The sequence below is a fragment of the Coffea eugenioides genome, chromosome 4, assembly GCF_003713205.1.
Source record: "Coffea eugenioides isolate CCC68of chromosome 4, Ceug_1.0, whole genome shotgun sequence".
NCBI lineage: Eukaryota > Viridiplantae > Streptophyta > Magnoliopsida > Gentianales > Rubiaceae > Coffea > Coffea eugenioides.
The window spans coordinates 11,168,773-11,192,370 of NC_040038.1; the positions used below are offsets into that span (position 1 = coordinate 11,168,773).

General features: G+C 35.9%; 2 protein-coding genes across 7 annotated transcripts; both read left to right on the plus strand.

Annotated features, from left to right (window-relative positions):
• Window positions 1–1,686: 1,686 nt before the first annotated feature.
• Window positions 1,687–10,658, plus strand: LOC113767453 (exosome complex component RRP45A-like). Of its 5 annotated transcripts, none has more exons than XM_027311555.1 (10): window positions 1,687–1,893; window positions 2,501–2,643; window positions 3,813–4,022; window positions 4,540–4,635; window positions 4,744–4,858; window positions 7,058–7,138; window positions 7,242–7,430; window positions 8,201–8,460; window positions 8,918–8,976; window positions 9,915–10,658. In XM_027311555.1, exons 2-10 carry the CDS (start codon window positions 2,507–2,509, stop codon window positions 10,130–10,132), a joined length of 1,365 nt encoding a protein of 454 aa, XP_027167356.1. In that variant the 5' UTR covers window positions 1,687–1,893; window positions 2,501–2,506; the 3' UTR covers window positions 10,133–10,658. The 5 variants fall into 5 exon arrangements, with proteins under 5 accessions (XP_027167356.1, XP_027167357.1, XP_027167358.1 ...); XM_027311556.1 differs by having other exon boundaries at window positions 8,918–8,934; XM_027311557.1 differs by lacking the exon at window positions 7,058–7,138.
• Window positions 10,659–11,187: 529 nt separating this feature from the next.
• On the plus strand, window positions 11,188–16,102 carry LOC113768259 (CBBY-like protein). Of its 2 annotated transcripts, XM_027312537.1 has the most exons (8): window positions 11,189–11,674; window positions 11,925–11,995; window positions 12,106–12,264; window positions 13,596–13,662; window positions 14,268–14,363; window positions 14,685–14,731; window positions 14,891–14,971; window positions 15,842–16,102. In XM_027312537.1, exons 1-8 carry the CDS (start codon window positions 11,318–11,320, stop codon window positions 15,963–15,965), a joined length of 1,002 nt encoding a protein of 333 aa, XP_027168338.1. In that variant the 5' UTR covers window positions 11,189–11,317; the 3' UTR covers window positions 15,966–16,102. The 2 variants fall into 2 exon arrangements, with proteins under 2 accessions (XP_027168339.1, XP_027168338.1); XM_027312538.1 differs by lacking the exon at window positions 14,268–14,363 and having other exon boundaries at window positions 11,188–11,674.
• Window positions 16,103–23,598: the final 7,496 nt, after the last annotated feature.

The following is a 23,598-nucleotide window of genomic DNA, read 5'->3' on the forward strand; positions in this document are numbered from 1 at the left end:
AGTGGCGCTATCCCATTTAAATTGCCTGACAATCTACCAACTATCCTCAATTAGCCAAATTTAGGAAACGATGAGGATGAAATGTGTTTGCATAAAACTTGAAGGATGAAATTAATCAAAATTATAAAATTATAAGGATGAAATATGCTTTACATGAAACATTAAGGATGAAATTGATTAACACCTTAAATATTAGGGATAAAAAGCGTATTTTTCCCTTGTTTGAAATTTGTCTATACTTAAGGTTTCATATGCTTAAACCTCACTTACCCTCATTTTTTTTTATTTAAAAGTTTGTACAAATTACTTTGAGCTTGACATGTCACGGACCTCTAGATAGAGAGGGGTGCCACGAAAAACACAATTTTAGAATCTTTTTTACACCTAAATTAATTATTGAAAGATGTTTTAAAAAAACTAGCAATTTAAGTTGTTTTGAAATTTTTTATAAGTAATACAATATTATAAAGGGTAAAAAACAAAAAAACCCCCTGTGGTAAGTCTAATACACAGAAAAGCCCCCTATGGTTTCAAAATATACAACACGATACCTCATGCTTTGAACTAAATTGTAAAGGTGACGGAATCCGTTAAATTTAACGGAAATGACTTATTGGAACCTAAAAAAAAAATTTTATACTTAATTTTTATCAAATATACCTATTCTACCCCTTAACCCTCAATTCTCTCTATTTAGAGAATAAAACAAATGATCTTTTTGAGCTGTCTTTTGCTTAATTATATCAGGGTATTTTGGTCATTTTGTCCATTTCCGTTAACTTTAACGGATATTTTGGTCATTTTGTCCATTTCCGTTAACTTTAACGGATTCCGTCACCTTTACAATTTAGTTCAAAGCATGAGGGGTCGTGTTGTATATTTTGAAACCATGGGGGCCTTTTCTGTGTATTAGGTTTACCACAGGGGGCTTTTTTGTTTTTTACCCTATTATAAAACGTAAAACAATCTGGGTTTGGGGGCATATGTAGAATAGAAACTAGTAGAGAGGTACGCGAGTCGAGTCATAATCGAGTAGCTCGGTCAACGGTTTTGCTTGAAATCGGTCAACCCGAGTTCGAGCCGAGTCTCGAGCTACTCGATTGTCATTCGAGTCGAGTTTCGAGCCAATATTTTGAGGCTCGAGACTTGTCGAGCTACTCGTCGAGCGGGGGGTATTTAAATAATATATTTATAATTTAAATAATATATATGTATTATAATTATAAAATGATCATTATGAGTATAAGTTTTACGGAATTTACAATAAACTCTTCTTTATAATAAAATTTCATAATGACAAAAAAGTAATAACATAATTGGTCGAGTCGAGTCAAAAAGCTTGATTAGGTTCGACTTGATAAGGCTTGACTAAAAGTCGACCCTTATCGAGTCGAGTCTCGAGTTTAAAGCGAGTTCCTCGAGTCAAGTTTCGAATATCGATTTTTTGTACTCGGTCGAGTTCGAACCTAGGTATATATGAATCGAGTCGAGATCAAGTATAGCAATACTCGAGTTTAACTTGGCTCGATTACATCTCTAGAAACTAGTAACCGTAGAAGAAATTATTTGCACTTTGGGGGCCTAAATAACAGTTTGGTCAGACATGGGGAGCTAAATTGATAATATCCCCATGTCCCCAATTTTCTGGCATTCCCTGTCGTTAACTTGCTGCCTTAAACCCTAACTTCTAAAACCCCTTCCCAACGGACAACTACCCACCCCCTTCTTTCTCGCCGGTGGCCTCCGCCCCTGCCCTTCCACCGCAGCTCAGCCTCGCCCACCACCGGACACTGCTACTGAACTTCAACTTCTTCCATAATCGACTCTAGGAAGCAATCAGCACTAAGCTCTTCATAGCAAAGCTGAAGAATTCATCCTTATTCTAGTTGTCTAGTGAGTGCCATTCTTATTCTTTGACAATTTTTATGCATTTACACATTCGAATGTGTCTAAATATTTCTTTTTCGCAATTCAGAACGTAAATTGGGAGCCAAAATGGCACCTTTATTAATAATAAATAGTAGTAGTGAGAAATGGCGGCAGCAACCCTCTTCAGTTCATGGCATTTTCTGTTAATGGTGTATTTTTATGTTAATTTCATACTTTTGTAAAATTGAGCTGGGGAAAATAAGTTGGTTGGGGCTTTGCTGGATGAGTAAATTCGTGTTTCATATATATGTTGAGTTGCGTTTTTGGATATATCATACACTCCTGACTTGTTTCTTTCATTGCACAAGATCGAGCATTTAGGTCTCCTAGGATTATACAATGAATCTGTGGGATTGGTTTTTTCATTTTTTTTTTTTACATGTAAGCCCATTTGTGAACGTAGTATTTTAGTTGATTTTAAGGTTTAGTTATACAAATACTTGATTATCTGCTTCTTATTTGTCGGCATGTCAGTGTCTTTGTTGGTTTCCGGGCTAAATTTACACCTAGCCAGTAATGAATTAAGTTCCGTTTTTCATGGTATGATATGTTTCCTGGGTAATTTGCACAGTGAAAGATGGAGCAGAGATTAGCTAATACGTGGCGGATGACGGTGAATGAGAAGAAATTCATTGAGACTGCCTTGCATTCTGACCTTAGAATAGATGGTCGGCGGCCATTCGATTATAGAGAGCTTACGGTCAAGTTTGGTAGGTGAGAATCATTTAAAAAAGTGCAATATTAAGATTGAATGGGTGCCTTTTGCTCATTACTGCACATCATCCTGCATAATTCATAGAATAAGAACTCATGATGTTCTATTTCTTTCTAATGATTGGATTCAGCTGTTAGAACCAGTTGATTTTCCAACTTCTCGCCCCCTACATTAAAGTCATTCATCTTCTATTGGTCCTCGAATTTTTTTATCTCCTCTTGAATCATCCTGCTGGCTTTGGATTGTTTCTGGTTTTAGCTATTTACCTTATTTGGTGGTTCGGACACATCAGAAGGTGAAGCAAAAGACACAGGATAAATGAAATGAGTGGGAGAAGTATCGTGACTTCCTTTAACTTCGCTCTTCCCTTTTATTTGTGTTGTACTTAAAGCTTTTCTGAGGATGATAGTGGAATAATTAAAATTGAAGTCACACTATGAACCATTTAATCGATTGAGTTCCAAAAGTATAATGGTTACTTCTTCCAAAGAAAACTAGAGTCTTTTTTGTGTTCCATAATACACCTGAGTGTTTTATCTTTGCTATGAGTAACAATGATGAAATGAACAAGCTTTGATCCAGACACTATTCCAACGTGTGCGTCCTTCTTTGTATTCTCTTTTCTGAGAAAAGATCATTGATGTTTTAGCCTTGGGGTCAAGCTAAATATGTAGAAAATGAAAGGAAAGGTGGTGATATGTAGTATTAGAACTTCCAACAATTTTCCTATCAGTATTGTTTTTCCTGTTGATTGTATAGTAAATTGTGCCAGTTTTCTGCATTTCAATTGGACTATAGAAGTATTATAAGTAAAGATGCATTACCAGTTTTCATAATCTGTTTACCCAATTTGGTTAGTTTGTCCGGTATTCTACTACTTTTAGCATTTGATTGTGTAATATTTACAACACCTGATGCCGTGATAGAATTACAGGTTCTTTTATGTTCAATGATTGACTTATTTCCATATTTAAATGACATTTTTTTAAGGGCATAATGGTTTACAGATATATAAAATTTGGAGTTTTTGAGGTATTCGTACAAGTTTTTAAAACCTTATGCATATAAGTTTTGTGTTCTATCTACTATGTGTGGCGTATACTTGCCCTAACTTTTAATAGAATGTGTGAGAACAGATTGTTTTGACTCTGAAGTTTACCAAATGCAGAGAAGATGGCTCATCAGAGGTGCAGCTGGGCCTGACACATGTCATGGGATTCGTGAGTTCCCAACTGGTGCAACCTTATCGAGATAGGCCGAATGAAGGAACCCTTTCAGTCTACACAGAATTGTCACCCATGGCTGACCCTTCTTTTGAGGCGGGTCGTCCTACAGAATCTGCTGTAGAATTGGGGCGTGTGATAGACCGTGGATTAAGGTGAACTCTCCTTTCCTTTAATTGTCTAGCATCCCAAGGAGACTTGGTTCACTGAGAATTAATGATCTTTTTTGGCTAGGAAGTATCTGCTAAGCAGGTTTGTAGAAGCGTTGTGATATTGACTTGTAAATTGTGGAATATAATTCATCTCATGACTTGACAGCGGTGGAGAAACCAATTTTACCTCAATTAAGGAAAACTGTTAGAGAATAAATCATCTCTAATCATTTGCGTCAGCAAATATCAGATACCAAATGTTTTCTTGGTTTTCTAATACCTGTATCTAGCCTTGGTTTTCATTTTTCCAATCTGTAAATCTTAAGGTCATAAGTTGTGTTCACCTTGCAATTGAATGAGCATTTCAAGTGATATTGAAATTATAGAAATATTGAGACTTTTGAAATCTACTCCCCTTTCGAGTTCTTAAATGTCTTTATTATATGGATCAGAGCATTGTGCAAATTTAATATTTGATGTGGATTTCTTTATACTCAATTTTGTTTGAACGACATTGCAGAGAGAGCAGGGCTGTAGATACAGAATCGCTGTGTGTTGTTTCTGGGAAGTTTGTGTGGTCAATTCGTATCGATCTGCATATTTTAGACAATGGAGGGTAAGCTGTAAAGATATGCTATTCCAGTATGACAAAATAGTCCATCTCTTTCTATTGGAATTTCATTGGTCATTCATAACTTTTGGGTTTTCCTTTCTCGTGCAACAGAAATCTTGTTGATGCTGCCAATATTGCTGCTTTAGCTGCTCTCTTGACATTCCGGAGACCTGAATGTTCACTAGGAGGAGAAGATGGTCAGGAAGTCATAGTACATCCACCCGAGGTACAGCTATGTTTTTTCTTCCTTAATTTCCAATCTCCTTCTGATGTGATTGAATTGGATAATTGGCTAACAAGTGAAGTTTGTACTCTATCCCAGAAAGACTGTACCATGCTATAATTATTTTGACATTATGTGGTATCATCATGGAAAGTGAAAGTCTTGTTTGTGGTAGAGATTAATCATTTTTTATTCTTTTGTTGGAGATGAAGTTTAGGCTTGGCCTTGCTTTTTTATTATTACTTTTTATTTCCCTTCTTCCCCCCTGTTTTTAGACACTGCATGATGTTGGTTTGCAAATGATGCAGATTAAGAAGTCTTGAACCTTTCAATTTCTTTGCACTATTCATATTCAAAGTGAAAACAGTATCAATTTAGTCTGTCACAAAAGTTTGCAAATGCACTGTTAGATTTCTATTCCTTTTAAATTTTCTCAGATTTCTATTGCTCAAAAAAGCTTTATACTTTCAAATTGGTACAGAATGAGTTTTTCCTTGCTGTTTTTATATTTCTTATGAATGCACTTCCTATATTTGCTTTCTATATTTTACTAGCAATTCATTTGTAGGATTGTAGACTATGCTATAGTGCCTTGGTCATGCATCCAACTAGCATGCTAATGTTGAGCTGTCTTTTCTGTGCTACTTTGCTTTTCTTTTGGTCACTGATTCAGCTGGTCAAGTGTTGGAGATGTAAACCGATTTGCACCAACTATCATCTTGTCACAAAATGCTTTACTGCTGGAATAAAGATGCCATATTTATCTTCAAACTGTTGTACCGTGGTGTCTCATTGTGTCTCTTTGAACGGTTTAATTGTGATGTGCTTATATTCATGTCTACCGGATTTGGTCTGAACGTTAACCATTTGATGTTTGTTCAGATGCCATTATTTTTCCTGTGTTGTTCTGGGAAGTTGAGTGGCTTAACCAACCTTCTCGGGGATGTCGGTTTCTTTGCCACTTTTCTTTTTTCTTCTGATCAATCATTGTGTTTTCTAGCAGTGATCATCTTTTATTTGCTAATATAGACTAAAGTTTTTGGTGATTACATTGAATAGTTGCTAGGCAATGGACAAAATAATAAGTTCTTATTGTTGTGTGCATGTGCGCTTTGCTTCAATATAGAGCGTGGTACGCTTTGTACCAGTGAAGCTATATGATGGAACCTGTCAGAACTTCATATGTATATTGATGTCTTCTAGGATTGAACTGGTTCATCCCTTCATTGTTTTCTATTTCCCGTTGTTTGAGTTTATGCATGGATTCATTTTTAGAAGCTATATTTTGCCTGACGTGCTTGTACCCAATTTCACTCCCAATCATGGCGAACCACTCATTTTTCTGAGAGAAAGTGAAAGCAAGAGAGAAGCTTAGTTTCTGGCCTGGTCTGCCTGCCATTAGTTGCTGGTGCTTTGCAGATAGTTACTTTAGGTTTTTGTTGATGCTACACAAATATAGTGTCCCTATATTATTGAATCTGTTCTCCACCCCCAGGGCCCCCCCTCCCCCCTCACCCCCTCAAAAAAAAAAAACGTAGGTGCACATGCTTGGATCCTAATATTGTTTCTATTGTTGCTAAAATTATGAATTTAACTCAGCAGCCATTTGCTTAAGAATCTGTTGGAAAGATTAATTGGAAAGCTTTCTGATATAGTTCTTTAACCGGCTGAAATACATAAGAATAGCAGTTGCTTTATAAGATCCATGAGATACTTGTAATCAGAAATCCAATGCAGTCAAAATGCAATCTGGGGTAGTGGTGTCCATTTTTCATGTCCTTTACTTTTCTCTTTGCTTTTATGCTATCAAGGTATGCTGATTTGGTTTCAATGGCTGAAAAGATGTCTGCCTTGCAAATTTTGACATGTAGACTGTGCTGCAGCTGCATTTCTGAGCATTTTCTAATCTATTTGACTGCTGAGAAGGATAGAACATAGAAGAAGTTGGATAAACAAGCTATCTTCATTGAATCCCTTATTCTGTTACTGTTTGTAATGTGATTTTGCATTTTATATTTCTGTTTTTTCTTTTTCAAAAATATGTTGTCCTGAGGACTGGAAATCAGAAGCTTTCATAGTTAGAAATTCAGGAAAAATGTGCTAGAGCAAAGCTCATACATTACCTTCAAAATGAGCTCCTATTTCTTGTGCCTAGAGATTAAACTTCTGTTGTTTGAAATAGTATTATTCTCTGTTTGACAGGTAAGGGAGCCACTTCCTTTGATTATACATCATCTACCTATTGCAATAACCTTTGCATTCATCGGTGATGAAAATACGGTGGTAGGAAAAATGAATACCTTATTGGTTTTATAAATGTTTTCCTTTTTAATGATTCTATTTTCGTATAAAGTTCATCTCTTGCTAATACATCAGATGCTGCTAGGTAATAGACCCCACACATTTTGAAGAGGGTGTTATGGGAGGAAGATTGACTGCTACGCTTAATGCTAATGGGGATGTATGTGCTATACAAAAGGCTGGGGGTGATGGTGTCATGCAGAGTGTCATCATGCAGTGCTTGCGCATTGCTTCGGTGAAGGCAGCGGATATTACAGCAAAGATAAGGAAAGCTGTAAGATAGTCTTTTCCAAATTGTCTTGACCATGAAATTATACGACTTTCATCTATAGATACTTTTACAACTTTGCAAGGGCTGTGGGCTTATTTTTCTAGTAATTGTTGTCTGCTGTTTTCCAGTCCCCTTTTTCTCCTTGTTGCGATTAATTCTACTTCCAACTTTAACAGGAAAGAGGCACTTAGTTGCCTATATGGTTGGCTTTGATTGAAGCTGTTATAATATGAGGATTTGATGTTATGAGCAGAGGAGAAATTTTAGCCGCATTCATCCGCTTGTCTGCCTCATTCCTTTCTTTATATCCTCTCTCTCTCTCCTTTTGTTACTCAGCTGACTGCAACAAGTGTGTTATCATACGATGGTTTAGGCCTTGATCATGTTGTAGAAACTTCTTCATTTCTTGTTTATTGAGTTTTTTTCCTCCTTGCATAACACTTTCTCAGCTGTTGGTTTTCTTTTTTTCCCCCTCTTTTTGTCCTGCAGCCATTATTAACTTCCCATTTTATTTGTAATGTAGTATTTGATACCCTTCTGTGATTGGGAATTTATATCACCACTTTCTGAAGCATCTTTTTGCTAATATTTTTTTGTTCTGTGTGTTACGTGGCTTTGGGTGTATGTAGTTGTAGTCTACCATGGTGCATTGTTTCTTTTTGCTAGATATGTCCCTAAATTGTTTGGTAGCTATGGATTATTGTGATTATGACCTGTGCCTTTGAGCATGAGAAGGTGTTTTTCTTGCAACCTAATTTTGACTTCCTCTGCAGGTTGACTCATATAACACGGAAAGAGCACTAAGCAAGATCAGGCGGCAGCCTGCTAGTGTGGCTGTACAAGTTACTGAACCTAATCAGATAGAAGTTAAGGACTTCTTAAGCAAACATAAGGAGAAATTGATGTTGAAGTCAGAAGAGGGTGGGGCAAGTCACAGTGATGACATGGAAATTGAAGCCCAATCATCTGAACAAGATAAAAGTAGAAGGAGAGATAGCACCTCAAAGAGTTTTGTCGGTGGTCCCTTGAGTTGGTAAACAGTTAACCATCCACACTTCATAAGTTCTGTACATTGGTTTCATTAGGAAATTGTCTCTTAAAGTACTTCTTTCTAGACATCACTTGAACTTGCAAATGAATGTAGGGTGGGATACATTGACATCCATATGTAAGCTATGGTTTTAGTATAGTTACTCTTGTATCAAGTTTGATTGTGAGCGCAGGCATTATCAATCAGGCCATGTTGTGGCTGCAAAAACCATGTTGTTTCCGGAGGGAATTTGTTGTAAATATCGGAATGATCTGGAGAATTCTTGCTATTTTAAAAATTATTTCCTATTCTTGATGTTGACCCTAAAGTTTTGGCCCTGTGCATGTTTTCTCATTCATACTTCAAATGTTTCATCACTGGCTAAAGCTGTGTGTCTGTATTTACAGAAGCATCTGCTAGACTTCTATAACAATTGGTTTCTTCTTTTTGATTCCTGCAGGGATCCCTACTCAAAAGGTGTAGATTTTGAGGAATTGCAAGCCTCTATTGCTTCACGTGGTACTTGTATCTTTTCTTAGTACTGATTGAACTCTTTTATTGGTGGATGAGCACCCCTAATCATTGTGTGTCATAACAAGTCTCAGCACATCAAAAGCTCCAAAATAGGGGAGTTTGATGTGCATTATACGACTAGACAGATAAATTGCACCAAAAGATCTCATGAAACCTTCAACATCTGCAGGAACCTTTATAGTTCAGCAGAAGTATGTATTAGTCACTTAGCCACCTTCTTTTTTGTCAACTAGGACTAGCTCATATCATTTAACATGATACTCTACTGCTGTGACTAATCAGGATCATCGTAAAATTTACTAGATCTTCAACACATGGACAGAAAGGAATACTTAAAACCCTTCCTTGTGAGAAAGCAATAGCCTTCCTACTGAGAAAGCAGAAGAAAGTCCTAATATTATGCCACTGTATGCATACTAAAATTCATTTCATATAACAACACTTGGAATGGTTAAACATCATTAGCAAAATTTGAGCTGAGCATCTGCCATTTCAATTCACAATGAAATTCCATTCCTTTGTTTTGTTAGATCTGTTAATGGCTTTCTTCTCTTGAACTGAACACCAAACCTACCACAAAGAACCTATTGTCAGGGCCTGATAATCTTCACAGTACAGGCACAAGTTTTTCAACTCGGCCATTATCATATTGTTTCAAAAATTGAATTAAAGGGAGAAAAAAAAATGGGGTTAAGAGATCAATTGAGATATAGTATCTCCACATACTTCTCGTGTTGAGGTTGTAAGAAGTGGGGAAGCTTCTGTATTGTAACTGAACTGAGGTTGAGGAAATTGCTTGTTTTTTATAAGACTGCAGGCAATGGTGCTTCAGGATCCTGCAGCTGTGTTGCATTTGGTGTTCCTTATGCTTAACAGCTAAATGGTCGAGACTGTTATATTAATGTAGCTTATCTGATGCACAGTGAAGGTGGCACCTGTAGAGAAGCTAGAGAAATCAAGGTCTGATGAGCCATACAAAGGAGAATCACCTAAATTACTTGCTGACAGCAGTACCTCCCTTTTGTCAGATGAAAAGGCTGCAACTGGACTACAAATAGAAAAAGAGAAGACTTTGAAAGATGCTGTGAAGCCTAAGCACAAGAGAAAAAAGAAGGCATCAACGAACACAGATGCAAGTTAGCTTCATCTAGATTATGAACGCTTATAGAAAGGAACATCAGCAGCTTGAACAATTGTTTTCTGCTACTTCTCGAAGTCATTGGAGGAACAACATGACTTTCAGCTGTCAGTATGAAAATGGATACTCAAAGATACTGCGTGATGCTCCTGGTTGGTTGAATGTAATTGAAGCACCAAGGAGCTGTCCATTCTGCCAATTCTCGCACATGGCTTTAGCTTTGTACTCCAACTCGGATGTTCATTTAACCAAGTTGGTGGACTTATTGTAAAGATCTCCAATGATTCTGCAGCTGGAGTTGCTGGGTGACATATTTTGCTCAACAGTTTACTAATCCTTGTGGCATTGTAGATGATGTTGGGAAACAGAGGTCAAACATTAATCCTTGTTCTTGGTTCCTCTCTGTCTAGATTGATATGAGTAGAATTTGTAGCCAGAGAGCAGAAAAGCATGAATTTTGTATTCTTTTGAAGTGATGACTATCATTTTCTTTGTTGGCTATATTAGTATCGCATGCTTGGTTCATTTCCTGATTGCTAGTGCTGTTTCTTGCTGTTGCTTCTCGTGACCAAGGTGAATTTTCTTTTTGATTCGATGTAATGCATAAATGTGTTTGTACAATTGCTCTGGACATCTAATTTCAGTATTAATTTGGTTGCGAAATTGCAATCAAACTTAGATCAGGACTAGAGTTTTCTAGAGTTTTTTCCTTTTGTTTTTATTCTTTTTTAAGAAATAAGATAACTTTTTTATCCCTCATCTTCTTGTTTCCCAATGTTAAAAGAAAAACCAAGTTATTTGATAATGTTCTGAACAATTACCAATTGTTCAAGCATAATTGGGAACTTTTCTTCCAATTTTCTTTGAAGGTATTTTTTTGAAATTTGCTTTTGCAACCTTTGAAGTTTTGCTAGATGGGCTTCTGAAAATCTATAGAAGATAAAAATCTACCAAAATGAGAAAATTAAACTTTTTTTTTTATCATCTTTGGATACGAAGAGGAAAGTTGCATAAAAACTTTGTCCCTGAAATAGGGAACCCAAGAAACTCTTTAAGAATACAACACCCTACATGTGTGGTTAAGCTTCCTTGGCAGTGGCCTAAGAAAACCGTTATGTTCCAACCAACCAACCAACCAAAGGGAATCTAAAAAGTTCCGTACAAAGAAGAACAAGACTCAAGATTTCAATGGCGGCAACTGCTACAATCTCTCATTCTTCCTTGATCACTCTCTACTCTAACAGCCAACTTAACACATCTTCAGTCTTGAAGAACACATTCTTGTCATCTACATCACTAGTCTATTCTTCTTCAAGTACAATAAGCATTAATAGTTGTAACACAAAACTTTGTGGTGCTGTTACTTTGAAAAGCAGAAATGGAAGAGGTGGGATTAGAGGTGGGCGGTTGGTTTGCTTGGTTGCTTCATCTTCATCTGCACCTTCAGTTAATCTTCCCAAAGCACTGATGTTTGATTGTGATGGGGTGCTTGTTGACACTGAGAAAGATGGCCACAGGATTTCTTTCAATGACACCTTTGCTGAAGTAAAATTCCCTTTTCTCTCCTTTCGTGTATAGATATTCAGTATGATATTATACTTTTTTTTTTTAAAGTTACAAATGGTAACCATTCACTCAGATGTTCAGTTTTATTTTTTTGGGTCAAGTCCTATATAAGAACTTTTCTTGATTTTTTTTTTCTTTTCTGAATTTTAGATATCTGATGTTAAACTTAAGTGGCTTTGGGCAAATTCTATCTTGGGGGATTCTCAATCTGTTTACTTTGAATGAACAGAAAGAATTAGGTGTAACCTGGGATGTGGACTTGTACGGTGAATTGCTCAAAATTGGGGGTGGAAAAGAAAGGTAAGATAATTATCTTTTTTGTCTCAATTTATGAGTGACTCTAGTGTATATTTGCTGAATGGACTGAATTTTGGATTAGAATCTTTTTTGGGTTGATTGTGTTTTATTAGGATGACTGCCTATTTTAACAAAGTGGGTTGGCCAGAAAAGGCACCAAAGAGTGAAGAAGAAAGAAAAGAATTCATAGCCTCACTTCATAAGCGAAAAACAGAGTTGTTCATGGCACTTATTGAGAAAAAAATGCTACCTCTTCGGCCTGGTGTAGCGAAGTAAGTCACTATTATTTGATTGTCCTTTTGTCATTCCATTTGCACTTTTATACGCAATGTTTTCATAGCAGCTTGGAAGTGGTCTGATGGGTTCAGCAAGGTACCGAGTTCCTTTGTGCACTTTGAAAACTTGTAATTTACAAAAAACATGAATGTCTTAGTGCACGTACTGAAAGTGAATAGTGGGGTAAATTAAGCTTCTCAATCGTGGAATCCAATCATTAGCTTAAATCAAGAAATGCGATCTATATTTGATCATAATGTACTAGCAGCTGCAATGACATTTGATCTCTTGTTAAGTCAAGCTAGACAGATAAGGAAGAAATGACATATCATATCTTGGACATGATCTTCTGCATTAGAATTTCTTCTTTTCATTCATAATTGCGTTATGATCAAATTGTGAATATGGAAAAGTCCTCCGCATGGTTTCCCTGGATTCTCTACCATTGGTGTGTGTTCAATTAGTTTAACAGTCTTGTGAAAAGCTAACAACAAAATGCAGCTTACTCCATCTAGATATATCAAATTCAGAGCATGGAAATGCTGTTGATTATACGGTTGTTCTTACAACTTTATTTGGATGATTATGTTGACTTCAAGAAACAATTTGAAGGTGAAGAATGGCTTGGCGAACATTTTTATTCTGGTTCTTAGTCAAACATGGATAAAGAGATAATTGTATTTTTAGCATTGATGAGGTGATTATGCTTTGTTAGATAACTTGTCTGAAGAACTTAAGGCCATTAGGCCAGATTTCAGGATTCCGGTAGTCATAGAAGTAGTGGTTAGACAGTAGTTAGAGGATCAATGTACATATACTAAGAGACAAATTTGGCAGAAGCAGGAGGCTCTTAATTGAAGCGGCAGGGTGTAGAGGCCGAGTAGAGGAGTGCCTACGAAGCGTACATGCGAGAGTTTTAGAAGGGGAAAGAACTCTAATAAAATTAGTGGTTTTTTAGTTGCATTTATGGTTCTACTCACCGACACTTTTGGCAGAAAAAATGGTATCAGTTTCTTACTTCTGATTTCATGAGGATAAATGAAACATATGTTTGGCTATGCAGGTTGCGTGAAAATTCATAGAATAGGAGGTAATTAACTTGTTATTCCTGGAGAGAGTTGCAGATCTTATACACAAGGAACTGGTTTTTGACTAACTCCATTAGGGAAAAGTTCATTAGTTTGTTGAAAGTAGTTTCTATCTGGAGTACCCGTGGTTGTTCCATGTCACGGATATGAGAATAACATGACTACTGATTTGGGCCTTCGATGCCCAGTGTACAATCACCATCCCAACTGCTAGAATTTCTCTATTTAATTTTTTACAGGTTGATTGATCAGGCTTTGGACAATGGAGTCAAAGTTGCTGTCTGCAGCACATCTAATGAGAAGGCGGTAAGCTTCATCAGGTCTCAGGGTTTGATTAATGTTGGATGTTCTTCCAATTTTGAGAACTTTACGTTATAAGATATAGGTTTATGCTTGTTTGTTTAAACAAAAAAAAAAAAAAACACTTAAAGAGTCTTTCTATCTTTATGTTTTACTTTTATATGTCTTCAGGACCCGTCTCTTGGACAACTTATGTTAAATTAAAAGACAAAAAACCTAGCACTTTAATTTGATCAATTATGTTCATGATTCATGCTTCTTTTTTTTATCCCTATTGATTATCAGTATAGTTCTTTTGATTGCTTTGAATATTTTGGAAGTTAAAAGTCTGTAATTCTGCTTAAGGTTGTTGAGCTTGCTCATTGAAACACTACTATGTTTATGCTACTATATAAGGGAGCGATGGAAAGTAGACCACGTGTACATGTTGATTAAACATTGAAATGAAATTATGTGATTTCATGTCACTGCTATAGTTTCTTTCTTGTTAGGACCCAAGCGTTGATGAAACATTGAAATGAAATTATGTGATTTCAGGTCACTGCTATAGTTTCATTCTTGTTAGGACCCAAGCGTTGATGAAACATTGAAATGAAATTATGTGATTTCAGGTCACTGCTATAGTTTCATTCTTGTTAGGACCCAAGCGAGCAGAGCAAATCCAGATATATGCCGGAGATGTTGTTCCGCGCAAGAAACCTGATCCAGTGATTTACTGTTCCTTTTGCTCTTACTTTCTACTAAGATGGCTGGTGATGAATTAAAAATTCCTTATACTTCTTTACAAAAAGCCTTAAAAATTTGGAAGTGGAGCAGTTATAGCTACAAAGCAGCTGCTTGGATTTTCTCAAGTGAAGCGAAAAGAATGATATACCTTTGTTTTGCTTCCTGCAAGCATGACACTAAGATTTTCCTGAGAAAATATTAAACCATATGGCGCTTTGATGATCACGATTGCAATTTGATTTTCTAGAGAACAATGAGGATAAAGATGTTAATATTGGTGCTCTGTTGTTCTTTCTTTTCAGGCCATTTATCTGTTAGCTTCCAGCACTCTGGGTGTTGACCCTTCAAGGTATTGCATATGCAATAGAGTATGATGGCATGGATGACCTAGCTGAATGTGAAGATTCTGAGATTCAAACTTGTTGAACAAAGCTTAAATGTGCTTTTAATTGGTGACAGGCTTTACTTTTAATTGTCGGAACGATGACTTGCTTCTCATTGTTTACAGTTGCGTTGTGATAGAAGACAGTGCCATAGGTCTTGCTGCTGCAAAAGCTGCTGGGATGAAGTGTATTGTAACAAAGAGCGGGTAAGTCTGATATCTTATGAACAACAAATAGCTCGTCATAGGATTGAAAATCTCTCTTTTGGCAGTTAAGGGCAAGAGAACATTACCATGTATATATCAGTAGCTTGATGTTGATCTCAATATGAATGCATTTGCCGGAGCGCCTATTACACCAATGCACCCTTATAGAACAAATTTCAATGTTTACGCTGCTAATAATTTATTGTTAGTTCAGAAATAAACGAAATTTTCAACTCTCAAGGTTAATGCTTTGAGAGTGTAAGCCATGGGAAGAGAAGGGTTGTCATTTATCCCAAGCAATAGAAGGAAAGAACAGAAAGAAAAAGTTTCTCAAAACAATATGACTTATTTGCAATGCAAGAAGGAAATAGGTAGTAAAAAAATAATGGCTTTGGTCTATCTTATTGTCCTGTTGTGTAAGTACTTATTAAGCCCGTGAGGCAGTCTGGCTAACGCTTGAAGAAAGCATCAAGAGACTGGTTTTTACTTGTATCTTTCAAGTGCTCTAAGGTAATGATCTTAGACCCCTGCAGCAGCAGTCCCAAAATTACTTGCTGTTTTATTTGGGAAGGTCGTTTTATTTAAGTTATCAGCTATAAAATATGATGCATGATCTTGTAACGCAATTTTGCTCCTATCTGGTTTTTATCTAGGAGCAACACTTGATTACCTATCAACTCGCCTATCAATGTGATCAGTCTCAAACTTTATAACTTCATAACAATGGACAGGCAGAATCATATTATTAGTATCTTTGAAGTCTCAGTGATCTAACTTTTCATGGCATGAATGATCCTGAGTTGGTCGTTTCTTCATTCTTTGATCTGATAAACGAATATCAATAATTTGATCAATCTTTCCTTTGTGCAGGTACACAGCTGAGGAGGATTTCTTAAATGCTGATGCAGTTTTTGATTGCATTGGAGATCCTCCAGAAGAAAGATTTGACTTATCATTTTGTGGAAGCCTTCTGGAGAAACAATATGTTAGTTAGAATCATTTTGTTAAATGAGATCAACTTCAGCATACCACCATTGTATGTTATATAACTTCCCTGGACAAATCCAGCTGGAATCCAGAAATTCAACTGTCTTCCTTGAAATTTTCGAAAACTTTCACAATTAAGAACTAGTGATCTTGACTCCAAAATCCAAATTAGAAATGGGAATAAACTGTTGTAAGTCCTTAAAGGCATCAACATTTTTCACCAAAACCATTCATGACCACCATAGTTTGAAATGGCAGATTGACCTCATTTAACAAATGTTATCTTTAATGTTTTACTTATCATCCTATGATGAATAGAATGGAATGAATTGGACCAAGAAAAAGATTAATCTCTTTCAATTCTGACTCCACTGTAAAGATGTAGATAATTTCATTCCACAGATGCTAAACTTAAGCGTCCTAGGATTGCACCTCTAAATTATGGTTATTTCTTCTAATGCAGCAAATGCTGTTTTTGGAGGTGTTCGTGAAAAATTTTACTATAATGGCTCATGTGAAAATTTTTTACTGTAGATGGTTAAGTGTTTTCTGGAATTTTTTTTGAAGGCATTTTTGAGAATTACTTTGGAATATTTTTCGGATTAGAAATTTTTTGAAATATTTTTTTAAAAATGGAACACCGCCCACCACCACCCTCGATCACCACAATGAGGGTGGGTACCCGTGAGAAAAGAATGATGCAGGATTGGGGCGGGGCCAGGTCCCATCCCTCGCCCTGCTCTCCACCTATATTTTGATATATATATATATATATATATATATATATATATATATATATATAATATGTGTATGTTTTTATACGTATAACATGAAATAAATGCTATGTTATTGTTATTATATAAACATATTGTATGAAATAAGTAACATATTATGTTGTTATGATACAATAATGTAATATTTTGATTAAAAACTTCAAAAGAATGATTAAAACTATTATTAGATGTATATAAATTAAAAAGTTAAATCAAATAATAATAATAATAATAATAATAATAATAATAATAATAATAATGAGAGTAGGGCGATTCAGGGCACCCGTGGGTGTAGTGGGGTAAGGCGGGGTTTGGGGGACAAAGCAAGTGGGTGCACGTGTCCGAAAACCGTCGGTTGACAGTTTGAAATTTTTGTAGTGGGTGGAAGAAGAAAATATGGTAGAATTTGTTTTGTTAAATTTTTAAAATTTTTGTGTAAGTTGTATTTGAGATTGTGTCTGCTTTTGGAGTTTTATTGTAAACTCCACAAACAAACTTATATATATATGTTTTATTTAAAGAAAAAAAATGGCAATCCATTTAGAGTCAAAACTTTTAGCTGTAGCAATTTCCCTATTTGAAGACCATGTAAGTCCATTTTAAAATGACATGATTTTTTTTAACTCAACTTGTTTTTTATTTTTATTTTTACCAAAGTACCTTGATATGCACAAAAGATTGTCCTAACTCTGGAATATATTTGCCCAAAAAAAAAGAAAGAATTAAACTAATGACTAATGTTTAAGGCTGAGGCGCATTAATACTGAACTCGGCAAGCTCAAAATCTGTCTAGTTGTGTCTAGAAATTTTGGACATCAACAATGTGAATCTCAACTTGTCTCGATTGTTGCCAAGATATTTTAGAAAAAAATGCAAAATGAATCTGAAACAAAAGTTTCAGTGACTATACGTTTGAGACAAATTGTACTTAACAAAAGTTTGGACAGTGGGTCATTGAATTCTGAAGTTATCTGAATGTGCATGATGGGCCAACAAATACCACCATTTTCTAATTTTTACAGAATTTTTTGAAGTCTAGCCGTTCCAACAGCACGTGGGTCTTTTAGAATGTACATTACAATCAGATGGATAAATTCACTTAAGCATGGTGGTAGATTTATTTAGGTGTGGCGTTACAGTAGCACTTCCATGGATTGACTGTCATTATCTTACAGGCTGGATACTTATCATAATATCTGTATCACAGTAGCTTGAATACAAGTTTAAGAAACAAGCTTCACAACTCCATCCGATTTTTCATATCAGTCTACTTAAGCCATTTTATCAGGAATCGCACGATTGGTCAAAGAACTTGTCAATGAAGACACCTGCGGGCATGAGAGACGAGTACGACAAAGTTGCCGAGGAGATTGTGGCCAATCATACTGTCTGACACAAGAATCGAGCACCATCAAAGGAGTACTTGGTGCGATGGTGTGGGCTACCGAAGTCCGAGATCAGTTGGGAGCTGGCCGAGAAGCTATGGCAACTTGAGGAGCTCATATAGGCGTATGAAACTAGTTAAGACATTAGGCACGATGCCTCGTTCAAGTGGGGGAGGATGACATGGATCGCACACAAACCACGCGCACCCGCCTCGAGCCGGCCAGACAAGGAGGTTTTGCCAAACAATATTAGGAGTGTGTAGAGAGACTTAAAGATGTCCGGAATGTTTTAGGCCCTTCGAGGTGCTTGTGGAATAGCCTAGAACTTGTACATAAGAGTTTTATATTATATAGAAGATTCTAGAAACTAAATGTAGAAAGACTTAGTACAGAATTTTCTAGAAACTTGTATAGTTTTTTTGGCTTGCCTATGAATAGGCTAAGTCCCATTATTTGTAAAGCATCTTGTACAAGTGTTTTCAAGAGTAACACGAGTTTTCCTTAGCCTCCAACACTTCTCCTATTTGCTCACTATTTTTAGCTTCCGCATAATTTCGTGCACTTAGAGGTTAGATTGAACTAGCGAGGCGTTCATAGCTCAAGATTTGAACAACAGCTAGTGCCGCACGGTGCGAGTGCTTATAGCATTTTTCTTAAACTTGTATTCAAGCTACTGTGATAAGGATATTGTGATAAGTATCCAACCTGTGAGATAATGATAGTTAATCAATACAAGGAAAAGTCATAACACATGAATACATCAATAAGTTATGATAGTTTTGATACATCTCAATACCGGAGGAAAAGTCAAGCCAAACCAAAAACAACTAAAACAGTTGAACGCTCTAGCCAAGCAAAAAAAAAAAAAAAAAAAACTAAGACAATTGAACTCCTTCATCTACTGAAGCCAATGTTTTAAAACTCGGACCGGTGAGTGACCCGGTTGAGTTGTCGGTTCCGATTTTTCCCAGTTCAACTGACCAGGTCAACGATTCAATATTTTTATATTTATTTTTTAAAATTACAAATTCTAAGAAATAACCATCAATGACCCCATCTGTAGTAGTAATACGATCTACGGTGACAAGTGTATAACATCAACATCCCAAGTTTATCCTTATGATTTACAAAGAATAATCACATTAAACAATTTTGTAGAAATCAGCCATTAATTGTCCTCTTCACCAAAACCAAAAAAAAAAAAAAAGAATTTAAGTACATAGAAATAAATTTCAAATTTTTTGAGGAGAGGTTTCAAACTCCCCAAAACACAAACGAAGAAATAAGAAAAGAGCGAAAAAAACCAATATCTAATTGAGAATTGCCTTTGATCGAAGTTGGAGGTGCATCTCCACCACCACCACATTGAACACCACCAGATCTTGTGAGATTGGTCTTGGAACGCAACAGTGATTGACAAAAAACTTTGATTTTTGATACCTAAGCATATAGTGTAGATCTTCTTTTAAGTATCTTTTGCCGCTAATGATAATGTAGCTAATTTTCTTCTTGATCTTGTTCAAGAAGACAGAGAAAAATTTTGATGTTGGATTCTACAGTTTTTGCCTTGAATGACGTGAATGAAACCAAGATAAGAGATTGAGGTTTAAAAGATGAAGATATAATTTTTGGACTTATCCTAGATGCTTTAGACTTCAATAAGATAAAGATAAGGTTGTGGAATTTGGATGATGCTGGAAGCCTGGTAACGGAGGAGTGGTATTCTCAATTATGTTGGTGGACGTTTGGTGTGGAAGAGTAAATCGAGAAGCAAATGTATTAATTATTTAGTAAAGTGGGCCATATTGATAAGAAAACTTAAAACCAGACTTTTACGTTTCAACAAGGTTTTACCGATTTAACGGTTTTGACCGGTTCTTTAACATCCTCCGGGTTTAGCATACAACCAGACAACCAGTATTGGCAGTTCACGGTCGAACCGGCCGGTCCGGTCCGGTCTTAAAAAACACTGACTGATGCTGCTTCTCTTTCCCTTCCTTCTCCTTGGACCAATGTTTTTAAACTCGGACCGGCCAGTGAACTGGAGAGGGGCCGGTTCACAGTTCGACCGGTCCGACTGGTCGGACACCGGCCAGTTCAATGGTTCACTGTTTTTTTTTTTTTTGCAACTTTAATGATAAGTACTTCATAGGTCTTCACTCTACAGTTTACACTGGAACTTGATGGCTAATGTACAATCTAACATGGTTATTAATAATTTAAGTCCCTAAAATACATTCATCAATATAACTTAAAACTAAATTTAAGTTGAAATAATAATAAATTTTTTAAAAATTATACATGAAACTTGAAATGATAAATATAACTAAAATATCATAATTCACCGCAAGTTTTCATAAATTCATTACAAACATAAATATATATAGCTCAAATGTTCACCAATTATCACAAACAAAAACACATAAATAAATAAAATAAATGTTGACATTCTTTCACAATTCTAAAAAAGTCCATAAAAGAGTTCAATTCATATTCAAGGCAAACAATTTGAATAACAAACTTCCATCATTGGCATGACAAGGCAACAACACCCCCTTCACAATTTCTTCAATTTAACCTGAAAAAGTTAAAAAGTTTATTACAAAAAATATAAATCTAATTGGTGAAACTGAAAAAAAAGCCCAAAAATTTTGAAAAACAAAGATACAACCAAACACAAAAAAAATCAAGTGCTACGGTTGCATACGATTTCTTTATTTTGCATATGGTTGCATAGTATGAATCATAAATCATAAATTAGTTGCATATGGTTATCGTCACAAACAACATCAATGGAACAAAAAAGGGCATTCCAAAGATTAATTCCAGAAAAATACAAAATTAAAAAACCAAACATGTCTAATTTTATTAATTTGATACTTCATCCAAAAAATAACTTCACCAAACATGACTACAAAATAATTTATAACTCATAGTTTCATCCTTAACTAATCAAACAAAAAATAAAACATCAATTAGGGATAAGGAAAATGATGAAAATTGGGGAAAAAAAGAAGAAAATATGACAAACCCCACTAAAGATAATATAGAAAACAAAAATCAAGAAAAGACAAAAATTAAACTTACCAAGATGGAAAAGCTCTGGAGTCTCGTCTAAAGATAATAGTGTGATGATCTTGTCATGGATATTTGGATGTGGAAGGATTATGAAGAAAAAATAAAAAAAAAATCAATAGATTAACTAGAAAAGCCGAGAAACGGAGGAAGTCAGGAAGTGAAGCCAAGGAGAAATGTGCCGCTGCACTTTGCTAGCTTGCTATGTGTTTTCTTAATGCTAGGGTTTTTTTTATTTAATCTGATTTTATTTTTTGGTTAAGTTAAATAAAATTCTACACAACTAGAGCATGTCCCTCGGTTGTATATTAGTGGTAAGCATACCTTAATGCGGTCATGGAGACCCGAGTTCGAATCCTACCAGCCTCCATTCTTGTTATTATTTTGAATTTGAGGTCATATTGTTTGCAAATTTAAGAACCGCCGGTTCACGGTTCATACGGGTTTTAACGGTTCGTCCGGAAATTTAAGAACCGCCGGTTCACGGTTCATACGGGTTTTAACGGTTCGTCCGGTTTCTAGCGGTTCTTCATTAGCTTCCGGGTTTGATGCTGGACCGGACCGGACCGGTGATGCTGCGGTTCTGAAAACATTGCCTTGGACTGTTCTTTCTTGGACTGTTCTTTCTTGGACTGTTCTTTCCCTTCATCTTCCTTTTCCCTTTTTTTTTTACTAGTTGCATGCAAAAGGCAGGTTTCAAGGAGCATCGTCCCAGATCATTGCCCAGCTTCGATTTAACATAGCTCCAAGTCACTTTATCACAAAAATCACCCATGTCGCGACAAATATTTACCAACTTGTAAGCCAGCATATTGTGTTCTCGATGTACGAGACGCAACACAATTTCGTCCTTCTCTTTGCCATAAACACACATTCTTGCAAGAGGCTGAAAGTGGACTAGGTTCAACGCGATGAGGCCACTGCACGTATTGCTTACCTCCAAGCAATCTATGCAAATGATGAGGCCTCCATAATGCCAGTATTCTTCATTCTTAGACACGTGCATCGCGACGATAGCTACAACCTTCATTTCTTCGACTCCTGACTTTGGTTTATTTTTATCAAAGATTGGTATGCGAAAGCAATATACAGAATCTAATCTACTCAAAGGGTAGTAGATTAGGAGTCCATCTCCAACTATACCAATATAACGTTGTCTTGGCACTTGTGGATCCTTCTTTCATTCAAAACAAACCAAAGAAGCATCCATGTATACAGTTGGGAACTCATACCCTATGCCAAGCGGATTAGGCAATCGAGTGATTGGCAGATGTTTGGTCTCCTTCACCAGCCCATCATCCTTAGCCACTATCTTGAATCCCTTCGATCTCATGTAGACAAGCAGGTGGGGCCATTGTTTGGAAGGGGTGATCATAAAAAGGGTCATGTACTGCTTCTTCGTGATATACATAAGGCCCACCTTTAAAGGATGGCATGCAATTATGCAAGGAAGTCTTCCACCAATATGTGAAATTCGTCACAATTTGAACCAACTTGCCATACTTCTACAATCAAATACTAAAAATCAAACTTTAAACTTTAAACCCAAACATAAACAAAAACAACAAACATGTTCTGAATTAGATTTTGAGAGGAAAGAATTACGAAGAATCTGTAAGAAAAAAGGGAAGAAAGAGAGGGAGAATAGAGATGAGAATAATAAAGGAAGAAAGGAATTTTATTTATCAACAATCAGCAATAATTCCTAGCAACAGTGATTTGACCTCTTTAAACAAAGATACAGTCTTGTCATGCTAATAATTGTCATGCTAGTAATTGCCTTACTAGACTAATCAACCCAATTGTAACTTAGAAGAAAAAGATACAGCATTGTCATGCTAATAACTGCCTTACCAGACCCAATTGTAACTTAGAAGATACAACACTGATAATTGTAACTAACTTCAGGCATGTAGACTTAATATTGTAACTTCTACTGATAATTGTAACCTATGTTTTTTGATTCAGACCAGGTATCGATTCAACTGAACTCGAGGGTCAGGGATCAATGGGTTTGATTGGATTCAACCGGAGGTCGAATTGGATGACGTCATAAACACATATTAATGATATATAATTAAAATAATATATAAAAATTCCCTTTAAATTGGTGGTTTACAACTTTATATACATATTTGATGAGTTTGGATTTAGTCCAAAAGAAATGCAATTAAAAATTATAGGTAAATTTGTAGTTTAAAAAATATAATGGATGAATTTTGTACTTCTTAAAATAATATAGGGTCAAAATGAAATTTTTAGTTTATCCTGGGACCTTTTCTTCCTCCTATTCACCATAACTCTTTTCTTGTCCTTTATCCCCACAATAACTCTTTTCCTCCCATTCCTTCTTCTTCCGCTCCAGTAATATTCTTTCTATTTCTTTGTCTTTTCCTCAAGTCTCCAC